Below are 18,911 nucleotides of genomic sequence, written 5' to 3'. Positions count from 1 at the left end.
GTAGAGGAAACCTGAACTCATAAGTATAGGTGAAATAAGGGGCGGGATGATAATAAGAGGATTTGGAAACGAATTTTGAATTCATTAGAAGCGAGCTCAAATTCGGGTACGACAAGAGCACATGTGACATGGAGACGGTGATTTTTGAACAAATGGAAATTCGGAAACAAGAATGAATAATCCTACAACAAGGGAATTGAAATTTTCATATACGATTCCAAGGATTAGAAAAACGTAATTCTGGAGTATGGAGCGCTATGGGAATGAGGGAATATTTGAGACATTAAAGTGATGCTAAGTAAAATATTTGGAGACAATGAGAATAAGTTGAATCAGGCGTTTATTTCACAATATTCTAGACATATAATCAAAAAAATATACAAAGAAAACGACATAGAATGCTATAATTCCTGAAGCATCACAAGCAATTGAGAAGGTGAGTGGTAAAGAGGAGTATCTTTAATAACCCAAATAGGGAAAAAACTATTAATATTGATTGATACCATAACTTTTTTCAACTGTTCAATTTGGGTTGCTGTAGAAGTGATAATGTAGTGGGTTACTGTAGAAGTGATATTACAATGGGTTACTGTAGAAGTGATATTACAATGGGTTATTGTAATCGTGATACTCTCGAAAATAAATAGTGAATACCCTCAATCAGCAAGCTATTCGGGTTTTTTTGTTTTCTTCTTTACATTACCCCTTTAAACATGTACAATAGATGCTTCTTTATCCCATTTCAAACTATATTAATAAATTTGCTCCTCGTGTGTATTCGTGTTATTCGGTTGTTTTTCGCAGTGATTCATCTATCCATCAAGTACAGTAAGACTAGACCAGATAATTTGTTGTTTACCAAAAATAAGAATTCATTGTATTTTTGTCTGTTAGAAGAAACAATAAATATGCAAATTTCCTCTTCTTCGCACACTGTTTACAATATGTTTTATTGGCTCTTCGAACAGATTTTTTCCATCATTTCTGCTTGCATTCACTCTTGTTGTCGTTGCTTCAATTTACAAATACTTAAAGTCAACTTATAAAAAACATTTTGCTGCTCTAGGTATACTTGGAGATATGACACGACTCCTATTCTGTAAAATTGCATTGCACCCGCTAGCAAGAATTTGGAGCATCCTATCTCGGCTGTCTTTCACGATATGAAAGTTGTTTCAACTGAAGAAATATTGTATAACTATAAAGCTATATTTTGTCAGTTGAAAGCTTTTTGATATTTCTTTTTGGAACCGAGATACACCGCTGCGAACAGGCACCACAAGGTGCGCCTATTTCAATTACAAGTTTTACGGTGTCTGCTTTTTAGGATAGTGAGACTAAGACAAATCTCTGACCTGTTGCTCTTTTTTAGTTTTTTTTCACAGTATGATTGGATTTCCTGTAGAAAATCTGATCAGTGGTTAGTGATCGTTTGGAATAGATTCTGAAATTCATTTTTTGCTGTTTACTCCACACATGGATGATTCATAGTATGCGGACATTTAAAATCTCCAATTTTTCGCACACCACATTCTTCTATTCTGATTTTTTCAGACTGATAAATACCATCTCCCCGTTTTCCATCGTTCGGCTCTGAAAAGATAGAAACCTGATGTTACATTCGGTAAGCAGCACTATTCTATAACCCTTCCTCATTTCCACCGTTGTAGATTTCCTTTGGGTTCAAATATCGGTCGGAATATGACAAAAATCCAAACAAATCATCAAATGATTCTCTAGACCCGATTGGTGGAGTCATCTCTTTGAGAAGATACAGTACCCCTTCTCTTCTGGAATGCCAGGATCCTATAGTCGATAATGTACTGAAGGTCATCAGAAGTAAGCATTCCTATCCAAGCTTTCGTATCTCTCATTGAATTTTCTTAGGTAAACTACCACTGTCGGAGCCTCTTCATATCAGTTTGGTCAGAATTTTCCAAAGAATGGAAGGTGTTACTTTGTTGAAAGTCGTTACTCTTGAAAAGGTTAAATTTCTTGTATAGAACAATAATAAATCATTTATTTTCAGTCAATCTTACCGTTTGTTGACAACTACTTCAAACAATTATGTATCACGCACCGGATCCCAATTCCAAATCCATGGAAGCCACACTTCTATTACTTTGCCACTTGTTACCTCAAGACAATCAACCGTCCATTGAAGAAATGGGAGCAAAACTTGATGATTTTGAAAATGTCATCGATTGCTGGAAATAATGACAATCTTTCAGGCGGATATTCTACAACACTGGTGATTTGATGAGCGTTCAGCTATTCCCTTTAAACATCAGGTTTTAGGTAAATAACTCAAGTCCGCTAACCACCGCGAGCGACGGGGACAGTTCAACACAAAAGAAAAGACATGCAACAGTCAGTACTGACACATATTCTATCAATCCCAGTATGTCTATTCCAAATATCTACCTGATCGACTGAATCATCACGTTTTGATTTTCAGATCCAACAAACCTCAAGGAAGTCAGCGTTCAGATGGCTAAGAATTTGTCGAAAGTCCGAGAAATCAAATTGAAACAACCAAAACCCCGATTCTCGGCAAAACTATCCAAGTATAGAAGAATGAGTGCTCATAACTGAATTTCTCATTCTTTTTTCATCTTCTCCTTGTAAATTTGTGCATTCTTTAATTTTCTCTCGCCACATATGTATATATGTTTTACCTTATCACTTGCATTTATCAGTCATCTTCAAAACGTAATTGAAATCCAACAACTACACTTCCTTGAAAAAGTAACTGACTTATCATATCAGTTGTAAATCCTTCTCCTGTTTATCCTTCTTATCTTAAAACAAGTTACTTTTTCAAATTTCAGTACTCTTCCCCCTGTCACATATGTATATTTGATCCACTATCAGTCTTCACCCTTTCTCATCCCCCACCCATCTAGTTTTCCGCTTTTTGTTAGCAACTTACTCAATATCTTATCGCCGACCCTTTCTTTGGGGTTGAGCTCATAAAACTAATAAACTAATAAAAAATGGACAGATAATGAAGTAATTATGAGTATATGAACAATTTGATAAAGTTTCCATTGTTTTCAGCAGTGAAGGCAAGAATTGACAGGGATCATTATTTGTCGCGGAAAATTGTCTGATTGCATGAAGTTCAGAGCACCAATGGAGATGAGCATCAGTGTTTTAGCTTCAACAAAAACGAAGTCTGCGAAGTGATTGAAGATTGTTGATCATGTTCCTGAAAATGTGATCATGCCTACGGGTGATTTGAAGTTTTAAAACAAAAAAATTATGAAAAATAACCTGAGTTTCTACTTCATCGAAATCTTCTTGGAAATCTTGGAAAAGTATTGAAAGAGATAGGTTTCTCAACACTTCTTTCAGGTCCAATTTATCGACTGTTTCCATCATTCATCGGCTACTCTCCTACATCCTTCATAACATTCCACTCACGTTGAAATGCAGTACATGTCTTTTCCCAGATTATCACTTATTCAGAGATACTGATCGGTGTTCTCCTGGTTTATCTCGGTTTTTTCCGCTTCCTCCTGGTGATTTACTGTTGGTGAAATCTCCTCGAGCATTATCGCATGGCATCCTGGCTCAAGAAAGAAACGAATAAATATACAATTTCGCTCTGGGTTCGCAGTGGGGTGATAAATGGAAGACTAATGACCTGGAAAAAATCCAAAAATAATTTTAAAAATTCAGAAAAAAATTGAGTTCATCTTTTCCTCAAAATAGACATCTGTTTTTGTCATGAAAACTCCAAATAAGAACTTTTTCATCTCGTAACTCGTCTCTCGTAAATCGACACAAGCCATATCTCAAAATATTTCTGGGTCCAAATTCTGAGGTTTCAGAAACAGTTTTTGTGAAAATGTAGGCTCAAAAAATAGCCTGATTTTTCTCCCACGTCTTTCTTCAAGAAAAACGGCTCGAATCCAGCTACACTTCTCACAAAAAGCTGGAAAAGAATAGGCTAATATCTAAACAACAGGCGATGCGGAATTGTGGAGTGTCGTTGTCTGTTTCTCTTTCTCCTCACAGTGGTAACTGGCGAAGAGTTATTTTTATAGAAAACTGTTATTATGAAAATGATTGTGAAATATTGATTCAGTTCAAATTTGAGTAGAGAAAATAATTGAGTATGAAAAAATGTCGTTCCTGAAGCAGCACAAAATATGACTTGAAGAAACGTGTTTCCAACACGGAGAATTCAGAGGAATTCTTTGTTTAAAGCTTACTGGATTTGCAGAGAATGTTGTATTATCCAAACATGAGTATAAATTTCGCTGCTTCCATCGCGATTTCATGAATACATCCAAGTCTCGAGGGAGGGTCTCGAATATTGTCCACCTTATGCTCAGAACTTCACTTCGACAAATTCATCGTCAGCAGTTTCAGTGACCACGCGGATATTTTCCGTTTTCTGGATTCCGGATTTGCCGAGAAAGATGTGTGATCCCAGAATGAGGAGTTTCCCTACTTCCGTCGCGATTTCATGAATAATTTCTTTTTGACGAGTTCATTGGCAAGAGTACCAGTAACCACGCGGATATGCTTCGCTTCTGAGTTGTAACCTGAAATTTTTTTTTCAAAAAACTCTACTTAACAGTCTTACTAATCCTACAGCACATTCCGATGAGATGCTGAACTGAAAGTATTGCAACATTGTGGCGTCCGTTTGATCTCCAGATTTTTGTCCCAATCTATTCTACGACGACCACCAAAACAAGATATGCTCAACAAATTGTCCACTCCTGTCGTTCTATTGTGTTATTGCTCGATAAATGAAATCCACCAAGGACAGATTGAAATTTCCAGTGTCTGAAGGGTTTCATCTCATTTATATCTCTTTTTTTCAATCAATCACAGTTGCTGCAACATCAAATGCGCTTAGTTCTTTCTCGCCGCCGTTTTCAGTTTTCAGACGTTATCATTCTTTTTCCTCCAGTGAGTGTCCTTTCTTCCCTTCCACCCTTCAGAACTACCCTTCTTCTCGCCATTTCCACAAGGCTGTTCGTTTTCTTGTTGCAGCACAATATCTTTCAGATGTTCATACTGTTCTTCTAGCGAAACGCTTCATTATGAGCATTTTGTGCAACGTCTTGTCTTCGCGTACCGCTTTCAACAGCTGAAACAATTACTCTTGCTTCACCTCCGGAAACGCCGCTTTCCTCGAACACTTCTCTACCTCCACAAGATAATCCCACATTTTATGCTCCGACCTTTTCTTCAGTCCTTCAAACTTGTTCAATGTTTCTATCTCGCTATCTCCTATTAGCTTTCGAAGCTTTTCTTCAAACTCTTCCATCAGCGACTCTATTGATGATTCGTATCTCTTTCTCAACGTTTTAAACAGTTAGTTGGCTGGTCTCTTTCAAAAAAATTTCTTCCAACATTGCGACCAGTTTGCGATCACTCTCTGTCACAGGGTTGCACTTCTACAAGAATGCCTGCTCATACGTTGCACCATATCGTTGACTTCGCTACTTCCTGACTGACTCGAAGTTTTCATACTAAACGCGTCTTCTTCTCCTTTCTTCCTGCTTCTCACATCGTTTCTCTTGGCGTCACATTTTCCACTGTTTTTCACTAGTTTCTGCTTTCCTGGTCTTTATCCCACAAGCCATTCGGTTTGCGATCCTCCCGCTCCAGCGTCTCCCTCTGTTTTTTTCAGCACCGTCTCTAGTTTCCTGACTTGCGCCTTAGCCACCTCCTTTTCCCTTGGCATTTTTAGGATTTGCTCCCCGAGCATCTTCATTTCTTCATTCCAGCACTCCGTCAACAACTCGTATTGTACCTTCTGCACTTCAAGATTTATTTTTCCAACTGATCATTCCGCTTCTCCAACTTTGGCTGCTTTCATACAGGCCTCCCTCAACTCTTCCACCGATTCCATCTTGAACTCTCACATTACTCGTATCAACGATAACGACTTTTCTCCTTCCATCTCATCAAATTTTTCTAATAACTCTCTGATGGAATTTCTCATCGACTCCAAAATTGCTTCCCTATCATGTTCGCCGCATTTTGTTGTCAACTTCACGAATTGCAACATTTTTTCGATTTCCACAGACACCGCGAGCAATGATATTGGCAAATTTCTTCACTTTTTTTCTACTCTCCTTCAAGCTCATTTCGATTTTCTTGACAATCATCTGATTGTCGTCCGCTTCCGACGTTGACTGCTTTGACAATGTGCGTGGTTGTCTGTACACAAAGTTTTCATTCAAAAGCTGACTTCTTTATTTGCAACGGTTGAATTTATAGAAGATACCTGAAAACAAGAAAATTGATTTTTATTTCCGTTCGTAACGCTCTGAAAGCATGTTATTAAAACTCACTGAATTTAACAATTCTTTTCAAACGGTCACTGTGTATGACCATCTTCAATTGTCGTGACTTCTGTATTTGTGAAATAATGCAGCATATACAATCACCATTCTTCGGACCAATTTATGCAATTCCACGAACAAACAGAATGCCGTCCCTTTGTTTGGTTTGGAGCGCACTGGAAGAATTCTTTTAACAAAACTTATTTAAGCCATAGAATTTACTGTAGTCGCCAATGTGAACCACAATTGAGTTAAAGCCGGATCTCGTTCTTCTCACTGTTACCGCTCTATATTTGATTTTGATTTTCTTTAGTTTCCTTTGGGTCAAGTCTTCTTTCAAAATCGTTGTGCGTTAGATAAGATCCTTGCACATGTTTACCCGGGTGAGTTTGGTTTGGAAGCCGCAAGGTTTGTTGAAGATTGGTGACCATGTTTCTGAAGAAGTGATAATGCCTACGGGTGTTTTGAAGGTTCAGAACAAAAATGAAGAAAAATAACCTGAGTTTCTACTTCCTTGATATTCTCTTTGAAATAACTTGAATATCCTGATAGAGTTTCTGGTGTTTCCATAACTATTTTTTGAGTTCCCACTTTGACTGCTCCCACTTGCCAGCATCTCCTTCTCTGCATTCTCCATAACGTTTACATAGTTACCGAGAACAGTACGGGCTTCTTTTTTAGCAATGGTTACTCATTCAAAATGTTTAATTGGTTTCGCCAGTTCTCTCCAAGGTAAACTGTGATGAATAATTTGTCAAATCTCCTTTTGAGCATCAAATTATGGTATACATATTAATACATTTCCGTCGACAGCCATTGATTTGGATTCCAAACATGAAAAACATATGCAAAAAACCAATTCCTGCAGCACGTTCATGTTGAAATAGTCTTGCTGAGGTCCATATTGTACAATTTCATTGATGGCCAGTCTTTGAAATGTAGTGGGATGCAGTTAGATGAATGGTAGTCAACGGATGTTGTGCTTCACACACCACATGAGTGATTTTCACCTAGAAAAATCGGATCAAAATTAAATCATAAGACATTTTTTTAATACTTACAATTTCCCTCTGGGTTCGCAGTGGCGTGATAAATGGAGGATCAATGACCTGGAAAAAATCCAAAAATAATTTTAAAAATTCCGAAAAAAAATTGAGTTTATCTTTTTCTCAAATTAGGCAACTGTTTTTGTTATGAAAACTCGAAAAAAGAATTTTTTCATCTCGTAACTTGTTTTTCGTAAATCGACACAAGTCATATTCTACAATATTTGTTGGGCAAAATTCTCAGGTTTCAGAAATAGCTTCTTCAAAAATTTGGGCTCAAAAAATAGCCTGATTTTTTTCCTACACATTTCGCCAAGAAAAATGGCTTAATTCCAGCTACACTTCTCAAAATAGAGCTAAAAAAGAATAGTCTAAAATCTAAACAACAGGCGATGCGGAATTGTGGAGTGTCGTTGTCTGTTTCTCTTTCTCCTCACAGTGGAAGTAACTGGTGAAGAGTCTTTTAATCAGACAAAAAACAAGAAAACTGTTATTATGAAAATGATGTTGTGGAATATTGGTTCAATATTAATTTAAGTTGAGAAAATAAGTGATCGACCAAGAAAACTGAAATCCATGTAGTTCCTGAAGCACCACAAAAGAAGACGCTGTGAAGACCTTTCTTTCTGGCTCGAAGAGTTTCACGGAAACCTATAATTCTTTTTTCAGTAATAAAGTGAATATCTTCTGTAACCTCCACGTCTGTGAAACGAGAGAATCAAGCACGTCTCGAGAAATTTCTGACATCTTCATCTGCTTCATATTCCTCTAATTCTTCACCGTCTCCTTCAGCCAATCACGTTTTCCTCGTACCGATTTTTTTAACCGTTGCTTCAGGTGTTTTCTCCTTGATCTGAAACTATTAATTTTCATAAGAGAGTATACAATTGGTATTGCAGCGTTGTGTGAACACTTGGATAATGAGAAAGAGAGAATAAAACGAAATGTTCAGTTTCTGGAATAAACGGATTTATTGCTAAAATTAGGAGTTGGGATGATGTAAAATAATTGAAATAAGAAATCGTAAGAATTTGATGACAATAATTTGCAGATTTTGCAATAGAAGAGTATATTATTATATTATTATAACTGCCCAAAATCAATAATTTCCTTTTGGGATGTCAACGACGTTTGTAGGTTCTGATTGGAGTTGCTTTGTAGATTTCAGTTGGCTCTGGAAATGGGAAGAGCTTTGATTTAGAATAGAATGAGATGCAATTTTTTTTTCAAAAATACAATAAATTTTTAATGCAATCATACCATTTCTCTGACGTCTTGGTCGATTTTCCGACGACAATGAAGGCGATGGAGCAGCTGAGCCGGGAGCTCTTCTTCTTGTTTGACGGCTTCTTGCTGGCCTAGTGGACGTTGATGGGGCATCCGTTTCAAATGAACTTTCATCTTCCTCTTCGATTTCTTCCTCCTCTTCTTCTTCCTTTTTTTCCAATTCAACATCGAGTTCGACTTCTTCATCTTCATCCTCTTCTTCCGGATCCTCTTTTGGTTCCTCGATCGGTTCATCCTCTTTCTTTTCCTTAACAATTTTCGGTTTTTTCTCTTTCACGATTCGATCTTCCAGCTCTTTGAGCAGTCTATTCTTTTTCTTCTGCATTTCCCTTTTCTTTCTCATTTCTTCAAAGAAATCATTCAGATTCTCCGGATAAATGATTTTTTTGTCGAATGACATCTCTCGATTTTCCACAAACTCTTCCTGATCGTCCTCTGCGTCTTCTTCTCTTTTCTCAACACCTCCATCGTTTGTCTCATTTATCGGCTTCTTCATATGCCATCCTTTCCTATCTATAAAAGTTTTCTGTTGTCATCCAGAAAAATTCAATTGGAACTTACACTTTTTTGGTGCTTCTTTTCTCGGTAGATAAGTTCGAACATTGTACCTTATCCCATCAGCTGATTCCTTTGTATCGTAATTTCGGAGTCCAAATCGTTTTGTGAGTTGGGAGAAGTCTTCTCCCGATACTTCCTCTGAAAATTTCATGTTTAACTATCAGCGGGCTGAGGAAAAAATAATAATTATAGGAATCAGCTTACCAATTGGACCGTAGACAACCCTTGGATCTGGATAACGGGTCATGCACCATTTGTTGTGATCTGCCCAGTGCTTTTCAAACTGCAAATTTTAGAATTAGAAGAATCATTTGATTTGGGCACTGCAGTAAGAACTCACCACTTTTTGGAATTGCTTGATTAGAGCTTCGTACGGGTACCTGTACAACAGAAGACCCAATTCGAAGAATTGAATGTTTGCTGGATCCAATACCACAAAAAGGAGTTCTGGGAGAGGTTTGCTCCGTTCCTTGTGGTACTTTTTTACTGATTCATATAAATCAGGAATTGAAGTTTTCAAATGTTCAATTCCTTCCTGTGCTAGTTGGAACATAAATGTGGCAGGATACAGTTTTAGTTCTTCTCTTTTCGTTCTCTAAAATTATTAATTATGATATATTTTGAGTGAAAATAGAAAACTCACCAGCATTCTCCAAATGAAATGAGCTGGAATCGAGACGAATACTTTCTGGTCGTCCGATGATCCCAATCGAATCTCCCAACTCATAAACGTCTTCATCTCCACAGAACGTTTGACGGCTCGAAGCTCGATTTCTTCAGTGAACGGTAACTCCATTTCTCCCCAGAAGATTCGGAGCACACCGAACTGAAATGATTGGGACGATTATATCATTGAGAAGAGTAAAATAACTCACTTTCACATCTTTATTGAGCCTGTCGTCATCATTTGTGCTGTGGCATCTGATGTTGCGATCCACATAGATGAGCGAAGCAATATTGTGGTGGTCTCTTGGTACTTCTTCTTTCATTGACATCTGGAAATTTAAAATTAGAATTAGATCACGAGAAACAAGAAATATCCAAGAAAAAACTGAGAAATTGAGAATAAGCTGAAAAGGACAACACTCTAGGCAACTGTTTTTCTCATGAAAACTCGAAAAAACAACGTTTTCATCTTTTAACTCGTCTCTTGTAAATCAACACAAGCCATATTCTACAATATTTTCTGACTCGAATTTCGAAGGTTTCAGAAATGGGGTTTTCCCGAAATTTTAAGCTTAAAAATAGCCTAATTTTGGTCATACACATTTCGTTATGATATTACTAGTTGCTGGTTAAACGTGAACCCCATTAAAAAAATCGATTCGACATTGCTTTCTTAGTCAGCTGTGGTTTGAATTATGAAACCTGCAAAATGTCCAAAAATAGGTTTAGAAACAGCGAAAAATTCAAATTTATTTTCTTTTCAAATTAGGCAACTGTATTTGATATGAAAACTCAAAAAAAAACAAATTTTTCGTCTTGTAACTCGTGTCTCGTAAATCGACACAAGCCATTTCCCACACTTTTTTCTGGCTCAAAATTCTGAGGGTTCAGAAATAGTTTTCCAAAAAATTTGGGCTCAAAAAATAGCCTTATTTTTTTTCTACAGATTTCGTCGAGAAAAATCGTTTAATTCCAGCTACACTTATTGTAAAAGAGCTAGAAAAAATCGGCTAATATCTAAACAACAGGCGATGCGGAATTGTGGAGTGTCGTTGTTCGTCTCTTTCTCTAGCGAGAGTGTTTGTGAGTGGGGAAGAGGTTTATTATCTGACAAATAAAGTAGACTGCTAGGAAGAAATGATTGTTATGGAATGATGGTTCAGCTTTAATTTCAGTCGAGAATTTGTGCTTCTGGATCTCCGTTTTTTGTGAAACACTGGATGAAAAGACTGCCGATACATTAAAAAAGGGTACTTTTCAATATTGCAAATCAAATTGTGGGCGTTTGAAATCTGCAACGACGTGTCTTGTATTGTTTCATCAAACTTTTGAGACAAAAGTGTTTCACGTTCTCTCCCAACAAATCTAAATTCAAAGAAAAACTACAGACAAACCGAATCGCTGTAAATACTTTTCCGACAGAGATCACTGGAAATTCCTCATCACAATATTTCAATGTGATCTTCAGTATTGAAGGAAGATTTGCCGTTTGGGGAGTCAACCAAACTATTGTCCTCGCGTTTAATAGAAGATTGCCTAACTGCTGCAGATATGAATTCATTGTTCAGAAACAATATCTGTGTGGTGATTTTATAATGTAAAACATGTGTCTATAACAAAATGCGTGTTTTTTCTGTCTCAATGTCAGTAATTTTGTATTACCTTTCTACATATTTCCTAAATCACCTGTTTATTTATGTAATCCTTCTTGCTATTTATCGATTTTTCATTTTCTCATCGAAGCGTTGTCTTTTTTCTAAAAATGTATACTAATTTTTGGGAATACTAGATTCTTTCAATTTTTCTCTTTTTTAAATTTCAAATAATGTTTCCACTATTTCTAATTTTTCCAAGTAAATGTGTATTCCAAGAAGTTCATGTTATTTATAACTTCCCCATGCCAACAGGAACACAATGATAGTATATTCATTTGTCAACACATGGTAAAGACTGTTAAATAACGTTGTTCCTGTGATCAGTTAACACAACTTTTTTTTCACAAGACGACACACCACTGAGAGATCTGTCATGTAAACCAGCACATCAGTAGAATATGTGCCTTACAAGTAGACATATCACTTTCAGATGTGTCGAATTTTCAAACACTCGTTTCAGAGGCTATACTTTTTTCAACACACAAACGGCACATCATCCAGAGATCTGTTCATCTCAACCAACACACCAGCAAGAGCTAAAAGGCGACACACCTCTTTCAGATGTGTCGGATTTTCAAGCACTCGTTTCAGAGGCTACACTTTTTTCAACACACAAACGGCACATCACCAAGAGATCTTTCATCTCAACCAACACACCAGCAAGAGATGTGCCTAAAAGGCGACACACCACTTTCAGATGTGTCGGATTTTCGGACACTCGTTTCAGAGGCTACAATTTTTTCAACACATAACCAACACATCACTGAGAGATCTGTCTTAGCAGGCGACACACCACTAACAGATCTGTTGAAACAACTTGGCACAACACATAGTGATCTGTCAAGTTAACAAACATCAGTTTTGGAGGTTACATCTCATTCTAGTCCTAGTAGGTATAGGTTTCAGATTATCTGAAAACTAACGAAATTTTTGAAAAAAGAAGCGAAAAATCTACTAGAAAAAACATTTAATTTCAATTTATTTGTACCACGTCGTGCATTTTTCTTTTGAGTAAACTATAAAGTTTCAACCGGGATAATAAATTCAAAGTTTTCAGTTGATTTTTTGTTTAGACACACCACCGAGTGATCTGTCACTTAAACCAACACATCAACAGGGCAATTGTCTTTTAAGGCGACACACCACTTTCAGATCTGTCGGATTATCAAACACCAGTTTCTGAGGCTACACTCTCTTCAACACACACGCAGCACACCACCGAGTGATCTCTCTTAGCAGGCGACACACAACCAAGTGATGTGCCGAAAGAACTCGGCACACCACATAGTGATCTGTCGAATTGACAAACATCAGTTTCAGAGGATACATTGCTTTTGAGACATAATAGGAATCGCTCCTGAAGATGCTTCAAACTTTCAGGCATCAGTTTCAAATATTTCGGTATACTACTGAATCATCTACGTATAGGAAGAATTGGAAATTCTACTAACAAAACGCTTTATCTCAATTCCTGTGCAAAAGATCGTATATTATATCTTTTCAGTTTACAAGTTTTTTTTTCTGAGGTATCAAGAACACTATCAAAATTCAAATGCTTTAATGTTCTCAATGTCATCAGTCGGTGTTTCCATGCTCGCGGCACACCACTCAGTAGAGGCCACCGCACCAACGGCACATCTGTTTCAGCAACGGCACACCACGCACATTGAAGTATCAAAAACTCGGCACACCACAAAGTGATTTGTCAATACCTTGGAAACTAGTTTCAGTTGCTACAAGTCTTCTGAGGTTTTTCTGTCAAGACACATTTCACACTGTGAGCTCTACGGTTTCCTCAAATTGCGCTTCTCAAATTGCTCATCTGATTAGAATAATAAATAGAAAAAGAGCTTCAAAATAACAATTTATCAAACAAAGAAAAAGAATCTAAGAATATATAAAAATGAATGATATAAGGTGCTTTTTAAAGCATTGAGATCACTTCGTTCAGTATGACAAAGATAAAACATCCGTAATGTTTTGATTATATATCATTCGTACAACATGAGTCCATCTATTCTAAATCGAAAGTATCTGTAACGTCTCCTTGATTTGAGACGTGACATTCCCGATGAAAAACAAAAAAGGCGAAAGAAATATAATTAATACTACAATTACAATTGGGAATAGTGTCTTATTTAAATAAGATACAATTGGTTGCCAAAACTGAGACCTTTCGGTATCCAAACACTGTCTCGTAGTTTGAGATAGTGTATGATGGGCTGGAGTGATTGTGGCGATTGTGGACTTCAAGTATGAGCAGTCTTGTGATGGAAGAATGTGGAAGGTAGATGAGTGGTCTTTCTTCTACTCTTCCTGTGAAAATCCATAGACCCTTGTTGTTTTTCTTTAAATCGAGCGATGTTTAGCAAGCTTCAGTTGGAAGGTGCATTGTTTGAGCAGTCTGGTACAACACTTCTCGTGCTATTGTGGCGTGGAGATGTAGTGCAATTCGGCGTTTGGTAATGAAATGTAAAACTACCATGATGGTTCTCAGAAGTCTGTGGAATGATGAGAACCGTTGAGCATCGATCAGTGTAGTTGGTGGTGTTATGTCCTCATGTGTGGATTCACTCAATTCAGTCGTTGTCAATGAAGTGCTGGTGTCGGGCTTTTCCATTTGTGAGGAATTACGGAGAGGTAATGGGTTCGTAAAAGACAAGAAAGTCGGTCCGTGCAACCAGATTAGCTCTCCTTGAGTTGATGATAAGAAACTCCTCTTGTTAATAAGTCAGCAAGGTTGTTATTACCAGAATATCCACTATCTTGTTTTCGCGGACCAATGATTCATAATGTCCATGAAGAAGCGACTGCCTGGGTCACCATTCTTCCAGAAGGAATTTCCTTAGATTAGAATAATAAATAGAAAAAGAGCTTCGAAATAACAATTTATTAAACAAAGAAAAAGAATGTAAGAATATATAAAAAATGAATGATATAAGGTGCTTTTTATAGCATTGAGATCACTTCGTTCAGTATGACTAAGATAAAACATTCGTAATGTTTTGATTATATATCATTCGTACAACATGAGTCAATCTATTCTAAATCGAGAGTATCTGTAACGTCTCCTTGATTTGAGACGTGACACTGCTTTACTCAGATGAGTGGGGAGTTCTGGGGCGGATTCAACAAGTATCGAAAATGATAGCATGAGAAAAAACATTTTGCGACTTCCCAGCGAAAAACCACCTCGGTTTTAAGTTTTGGGGATTCCAGGCGACATGGGGAAAAAACCAGAGTTGCAACGGGCCGGGCCGGGCCAAAATCAGAATTTCTCCGGCCCGGCCCGGCCCGGTTCGGCCCGGATTTTCAGTACTAAAAAAATTCAATATTTTTTTTCGAAAATTTTTCAATTTTTTGGCAAAAAAATTTTATAGGGGGACACAACTAGTTCTAAATTGAGGGTTTTTGATATGAATCAATTCAGAAAGCCAGGAAAAAGATACATTTCTTTTGGTTTCATGTCTGAAAATGCGTCTAAAGCGAGTTATGAGACCTCAAAATGTCAAAAATCGATGCTAGTCGTGCACTTTTTCAGTACATTTCAATAGAAATTCTATTCATCCTACACGTGAAGGCAATATTTTCAAAAATTCTCTAGAAAAAATTCGAAAAATGAAAATTTATGAATGCATTTCACGTTCAGACGAGGAGAATTTCTATTGAAATGTACTGAAAATATGACGACGGGGAGCGATTTTTGGAATTTTGAGGTCTCATAACTTGCTTAAAACTGATTTTTTGATATTCTTGTGAAAAAATTTGGAAAATTTTCAGACAAAAAAATTATTGAAAAAAAAATTCTAGTGAAAAAAAATTCAAAAATTCAAATCCGGGCTGGGCTGAAACCGGGCCGGCCCGGCGGCCAGCCCGAAATTTTGCAAGTATGGAAAAAACTATAAACGGTTCGAGTGTTTTTGAAAAACAAGTTTATTTGAAAATAAAATTAAATGAGAAGTACTGTAATAATAAAAATTAAAAAAGAGAAATACTGGAGGAAAAGACGTTTGTGGTTGACAAGAGTACTTTCAGAAAAATGGTTATATGAAAAAAAGATAAAAGAAAAGAGAGCATTTCAGTACTTATAAAGTTTTACGTTATGAAACAGTATAGAGTTATTGTTCCCAATCAATCACGGCGAATCTCTAATAATTAGACCACCTGTCAGTGGACAATAGTTCCAAATCCGGTTGACTCCCAGATGTCAAATCCTTCTTCTATTTCTACATTTCATGAAGGGGATCTGATGAGATGATTTTTATTTCTTTTATATGTTTTTGGTTTTTCTTGATAAGGGATATACAGGGTGGCTAATAATTATACAACGCTCGAATAACTTTGATATTCGGCAAAAATAATTGAATAAACCGAGAAACGTTACCAATAGTTGGAATACACGTATTAGATTTAGGTTATAAAAGGAATTCAACTTTGGCTTCGATTCAGGCTCGCAGACGTTCGATGCCAAAACCGCTAATGCGTCGCAGCTAGTCGACGTCGACTTTGTTTCTGATCTTCTTAAGGGTGGTCTCCAATGCAACGCCCGTGTTGTAGGAGATTCCCGAGATCTTCCTCTCCAAATACTTCCATACGATGAAATCCATCATAATGAGATTCGCCGACGACGCAGGCCTAATATCGTCGCATCAGTAGCTAGCAACGGGAGGTACAGGGCAACCAAGCATCCTTCAAAAACAAGTTTTGGTAGACTCCGAATCGATTTTCACATTTCAGTTGATGAAAACTTATGATGTTCTTTTATCAGATGCCACCTCTGGTCATATCATCACAATTTTAGAAAAAGGCGATCATGGGTCTGGTGACATTTTGTGTCATCCTGGGACAACAATTGTCTATGGAGAAAAGGTTATATAGTGACTTCTCGTCGATTTTGATTAGGACCGAGACGCGGCGCACCTGCAGATTGACAAGCAACCTTTTTGATTTTCAAGTCGTGAAGCTTCGGATTGGGCGGAAAGAAACTGTCCTTGGCACAGTTTGTAGGATTCGAGATTGAAGTGCCTTTTGACATTGGTTTGCGCATTTCCACGACTGATTTTGGGATCCATAGCGATCTTATTTATGCTGATACCATTATTTCGGAAGATTTTTCATTTGATTATTCCTCGAGTCCTATTTACAATTAATTGTTTGGTTAACATAGATTCTCAAGTATTGAACATTCGGGAAATGCCCTTCATTCAGTGTTTCACAATAGAACGAAGATTCAGAAGCGAGAAAATATTGTTTGTTATAATAGTTATGGATCTGCAGCTGGTTTTCAGCAACTGTTCATCAAAAATTGATGGCCGAGTTGGATCGTGTCGTAATTTCTTATCAGTAATTCTAAAGCCCGTTCGATTTCCTCCGCTTGACCGTTGAGATATGCAGTTTGTTGCAATTCAATCATCTTGTTGATTAATAATTGTTCAAGAACGGAACGGTCTTCGGCGTCGGCGCAAGGCGAAACTATTTTCAATATATTCGGTAACAATGCACAGTAAGAGTTAACCATTGAGGATCGTAATCACCATTATCAATTAATGGTAAGTATAATTTGTTCATTCAACAAGTCCAATAGTGATTATAGTCGACGTTTCTCCCCAATGACAGTATAATCATGCTCAAATATATGTTTCGATGACGCTGTTGTATTTTTTTTGGAGACTATCTTTGTTTTAAGTCAAGTTTTTTAAATATGACTTTCAATCCCCGAATAATGTATTTTTGTATTTCTAATGTGTTTTCTAATAAACGAGTCATTCCAATCATTAGTTATCGAAGTAATTTTCAGATGCACACTTTTTTCAGATCCTTATCTTCAATCTATCTAAAATAGTCTGTTTCCGCACAAAAACTGTTGTGCAACTGAGTTGGTAAAAAGAGTGAGAAACAACAGAAAACTCGTAAAAAATCTTATTCGACTAGTGGTACTATCAAAACAGTGAATGACTATGATTGTGTTTCTGTTGTCTACTGAGAAAGAGGAAGGAATAAACAAGAAAAAAAGAGAAATTTAAATTTATGTTTCATGAATGACTCACTGTTATGGTTATTTCGAAATGGTTTTTTGAATAGTCCGGAAACATTTAATATGTCATATCCAGTGGTTTTTTGTTAGAGTGTAAGGTTTTTAGATGAACGCTCATTACAAAAACGTCTATTTCTTAATTCTTTATTTTCCTAATTAACAAGTCATTCCTATCATTAGTTGTTAGAGTAATTTTCAGATGCACTATTTTTTTGGCTCCGGGACATTTTGCAGCCAGACGTTTCGCAGCCAGACTTTTCGCAGCTATAAGCTCCACAGCCTCTATTTCCCCGTTTGTTCTGTGATAACTTGGCTTTTTCAGATAATTTATAGTTAGAGAAGTCAATGAGAACATTTTTTGCAATTTTGATGAAAGGGACCTCAAAAAAATTTGTCAAAAAAAACCAAAACAATTGTTTTTTTTTTGAAAAAGCGGACAACTGTTTTTCTTGTAGAAGTAGCCGTACAACCAATAAGTATAATTAAAAGTGCAGAAATTGGCAAGAACCGCTAATTCTACGAGAAAAACCTGTTTTCAGCTGTTTTCAACAAGAAAATGTCCCGGAGCCATTTCTTCAGATGCCCCATCTTCGCTGAAGAAAAGCTTTATAACTATTAAGCTATATTTTGCTAGTTAAAAGCTTTTTGATGTTTCTTTTGGTGACAGAAATATACTGCTGCGAACAGGCACCACGAGGTGCGCTTCTATCTGTTACATGTTTTACGATGTCTGTTTTTTAGGATAGTGGGACTTATCATAATCTCTGGCCTGTTACTCTTTTTTAGTTTTTTTTCACAGTATGATTGGATTTCCTGTAGAAAATCTGATCAGTGGTTAGTGATTATTCGGAATAGATTCTGAAATTCATTTTTTGTTGCTTCTCCACACATGGATGATTCATAGTATGCCGACGTTTAAAATCCCCAATTTTTCGCACATCACTTTCCTCTATTCTGATCTTTTCAGACTGATAAAATGTTTCAGTTTCCGTACGAAAATCGTACAAAAATCGACAAAAAACGGAAATTTATGGGTGCGAAACATCATTCTTAAAATCCGAGCGACATTCCATTTTTGCATCTCAAAGTTTTCGGAGTTAAGATTTTCTCTCTTTTTTCTGATCGTTTTCGTATAAATTCTGTTTTTTGCAGTCTTCCACATGTTTCTTTTTGCATATTCATGAACACCAATCGATCAGTTTTACTGATTTGGCACTTGCCAAATAGTAATTTACCTTTTCGAACATGAGAAACAATGCGATCAATCTCACAGATTTGGATTTCCTATTTTTCTCTCTTTTTTTAATAAGTAGTGTAAAGTTTCAGTCTCTCATCTCCAGTGTTCAAAAAT

At 36.7% G+C, this 18,911-nt stretch overlaps 3 protein-coding genes across 3 annotated transcripts; 1 reads left to right on the top strand and 2 right to left on the bottom strand.

Annotated features, from left to right (window-relative positions):
- Positions 1-1,386: 1,386 nt before the first annotated feature.
- Positions 1,387-2,595, top strand: GCK72_025160 (uncharacterized protein; the record flags this gene model as incomplete). The annotated part of the gene is made up of 6 exons (XM_053736220.1): positions 1,387-1,420; positions 1,741-1,839; positions 1,888-1,985; positions 2,030-2,251; positions 2,299-2,401; positions 2,459-2,595. The coding sequence occupies 6 exons, from the start codon at positions 1,387-1,389 to the stop codon at positions 2,593-2,595; spliced, it is 693 nt and encodes a 230-aa protein (XP_053579786.1).
- A 5,886-nt stretch (positions 2,596-8,481) lies between these two features.
- GCK72_025159 (uncharacterized protein) lies at positions 8,482-10,200 on the bottom strand (the record flags this gene model as incomplete). Its single annotated transcript, XM_003098401.2, has 7 exons — positions 8,482-8,534; positions 8,621-9,160; positions 9,209-9,343; positions 9,410-9,488; positions 9,546-9,800; positions 9,849-10,031; positions 10,081-10,200. 7 exons carry the CDS (start codon positions 10,198-10,200, stop codon positions 8,482-8,484), a joined length of 1,365 nt encoding a protein of 454 aa, XP_003098449.2.
- A 3,691-nt stretch (positions 10,201-13,891) lies between these two features.
- GCK72_025158 (uncharacterized protein) lies at positions 13,892-14,146 on the bottom strand (the record flags this gene model as incomplete). The annotated part of the gene is made up of 1 exon (XM_053736219.1): positions 13,892-14,146. One exon carries the CDS (start codon positions 14,144-14,146, stop codon positions 13,892-13,894), a length of 255 nt encoding a protein of 84 aa, XP_053579785.1.
- Between the last annotated feature and the right edge of the window lie 4,765 nt (positions 14,147-18,911).

Source organism: Caenorhabditis remanei, chromosome X (assembly GCF_010183535.1).
Source record: "Caenorhabditis remanei strain PX506 chromosome X, whole genome shotgun sequence".
NCBI classification, from domain to species: Eukaryota; Metazoa; Nematoda; class Chromadorea; order Rhabditida; family Rhabditidae; genus Caenorhabditis; species Caenorhabditis remanei.
The sequence above is the reverse complement of the archived record's forward strand: the minus strand, read 5'-3'. Positions and strand labels throughout refer to the sequence as shown.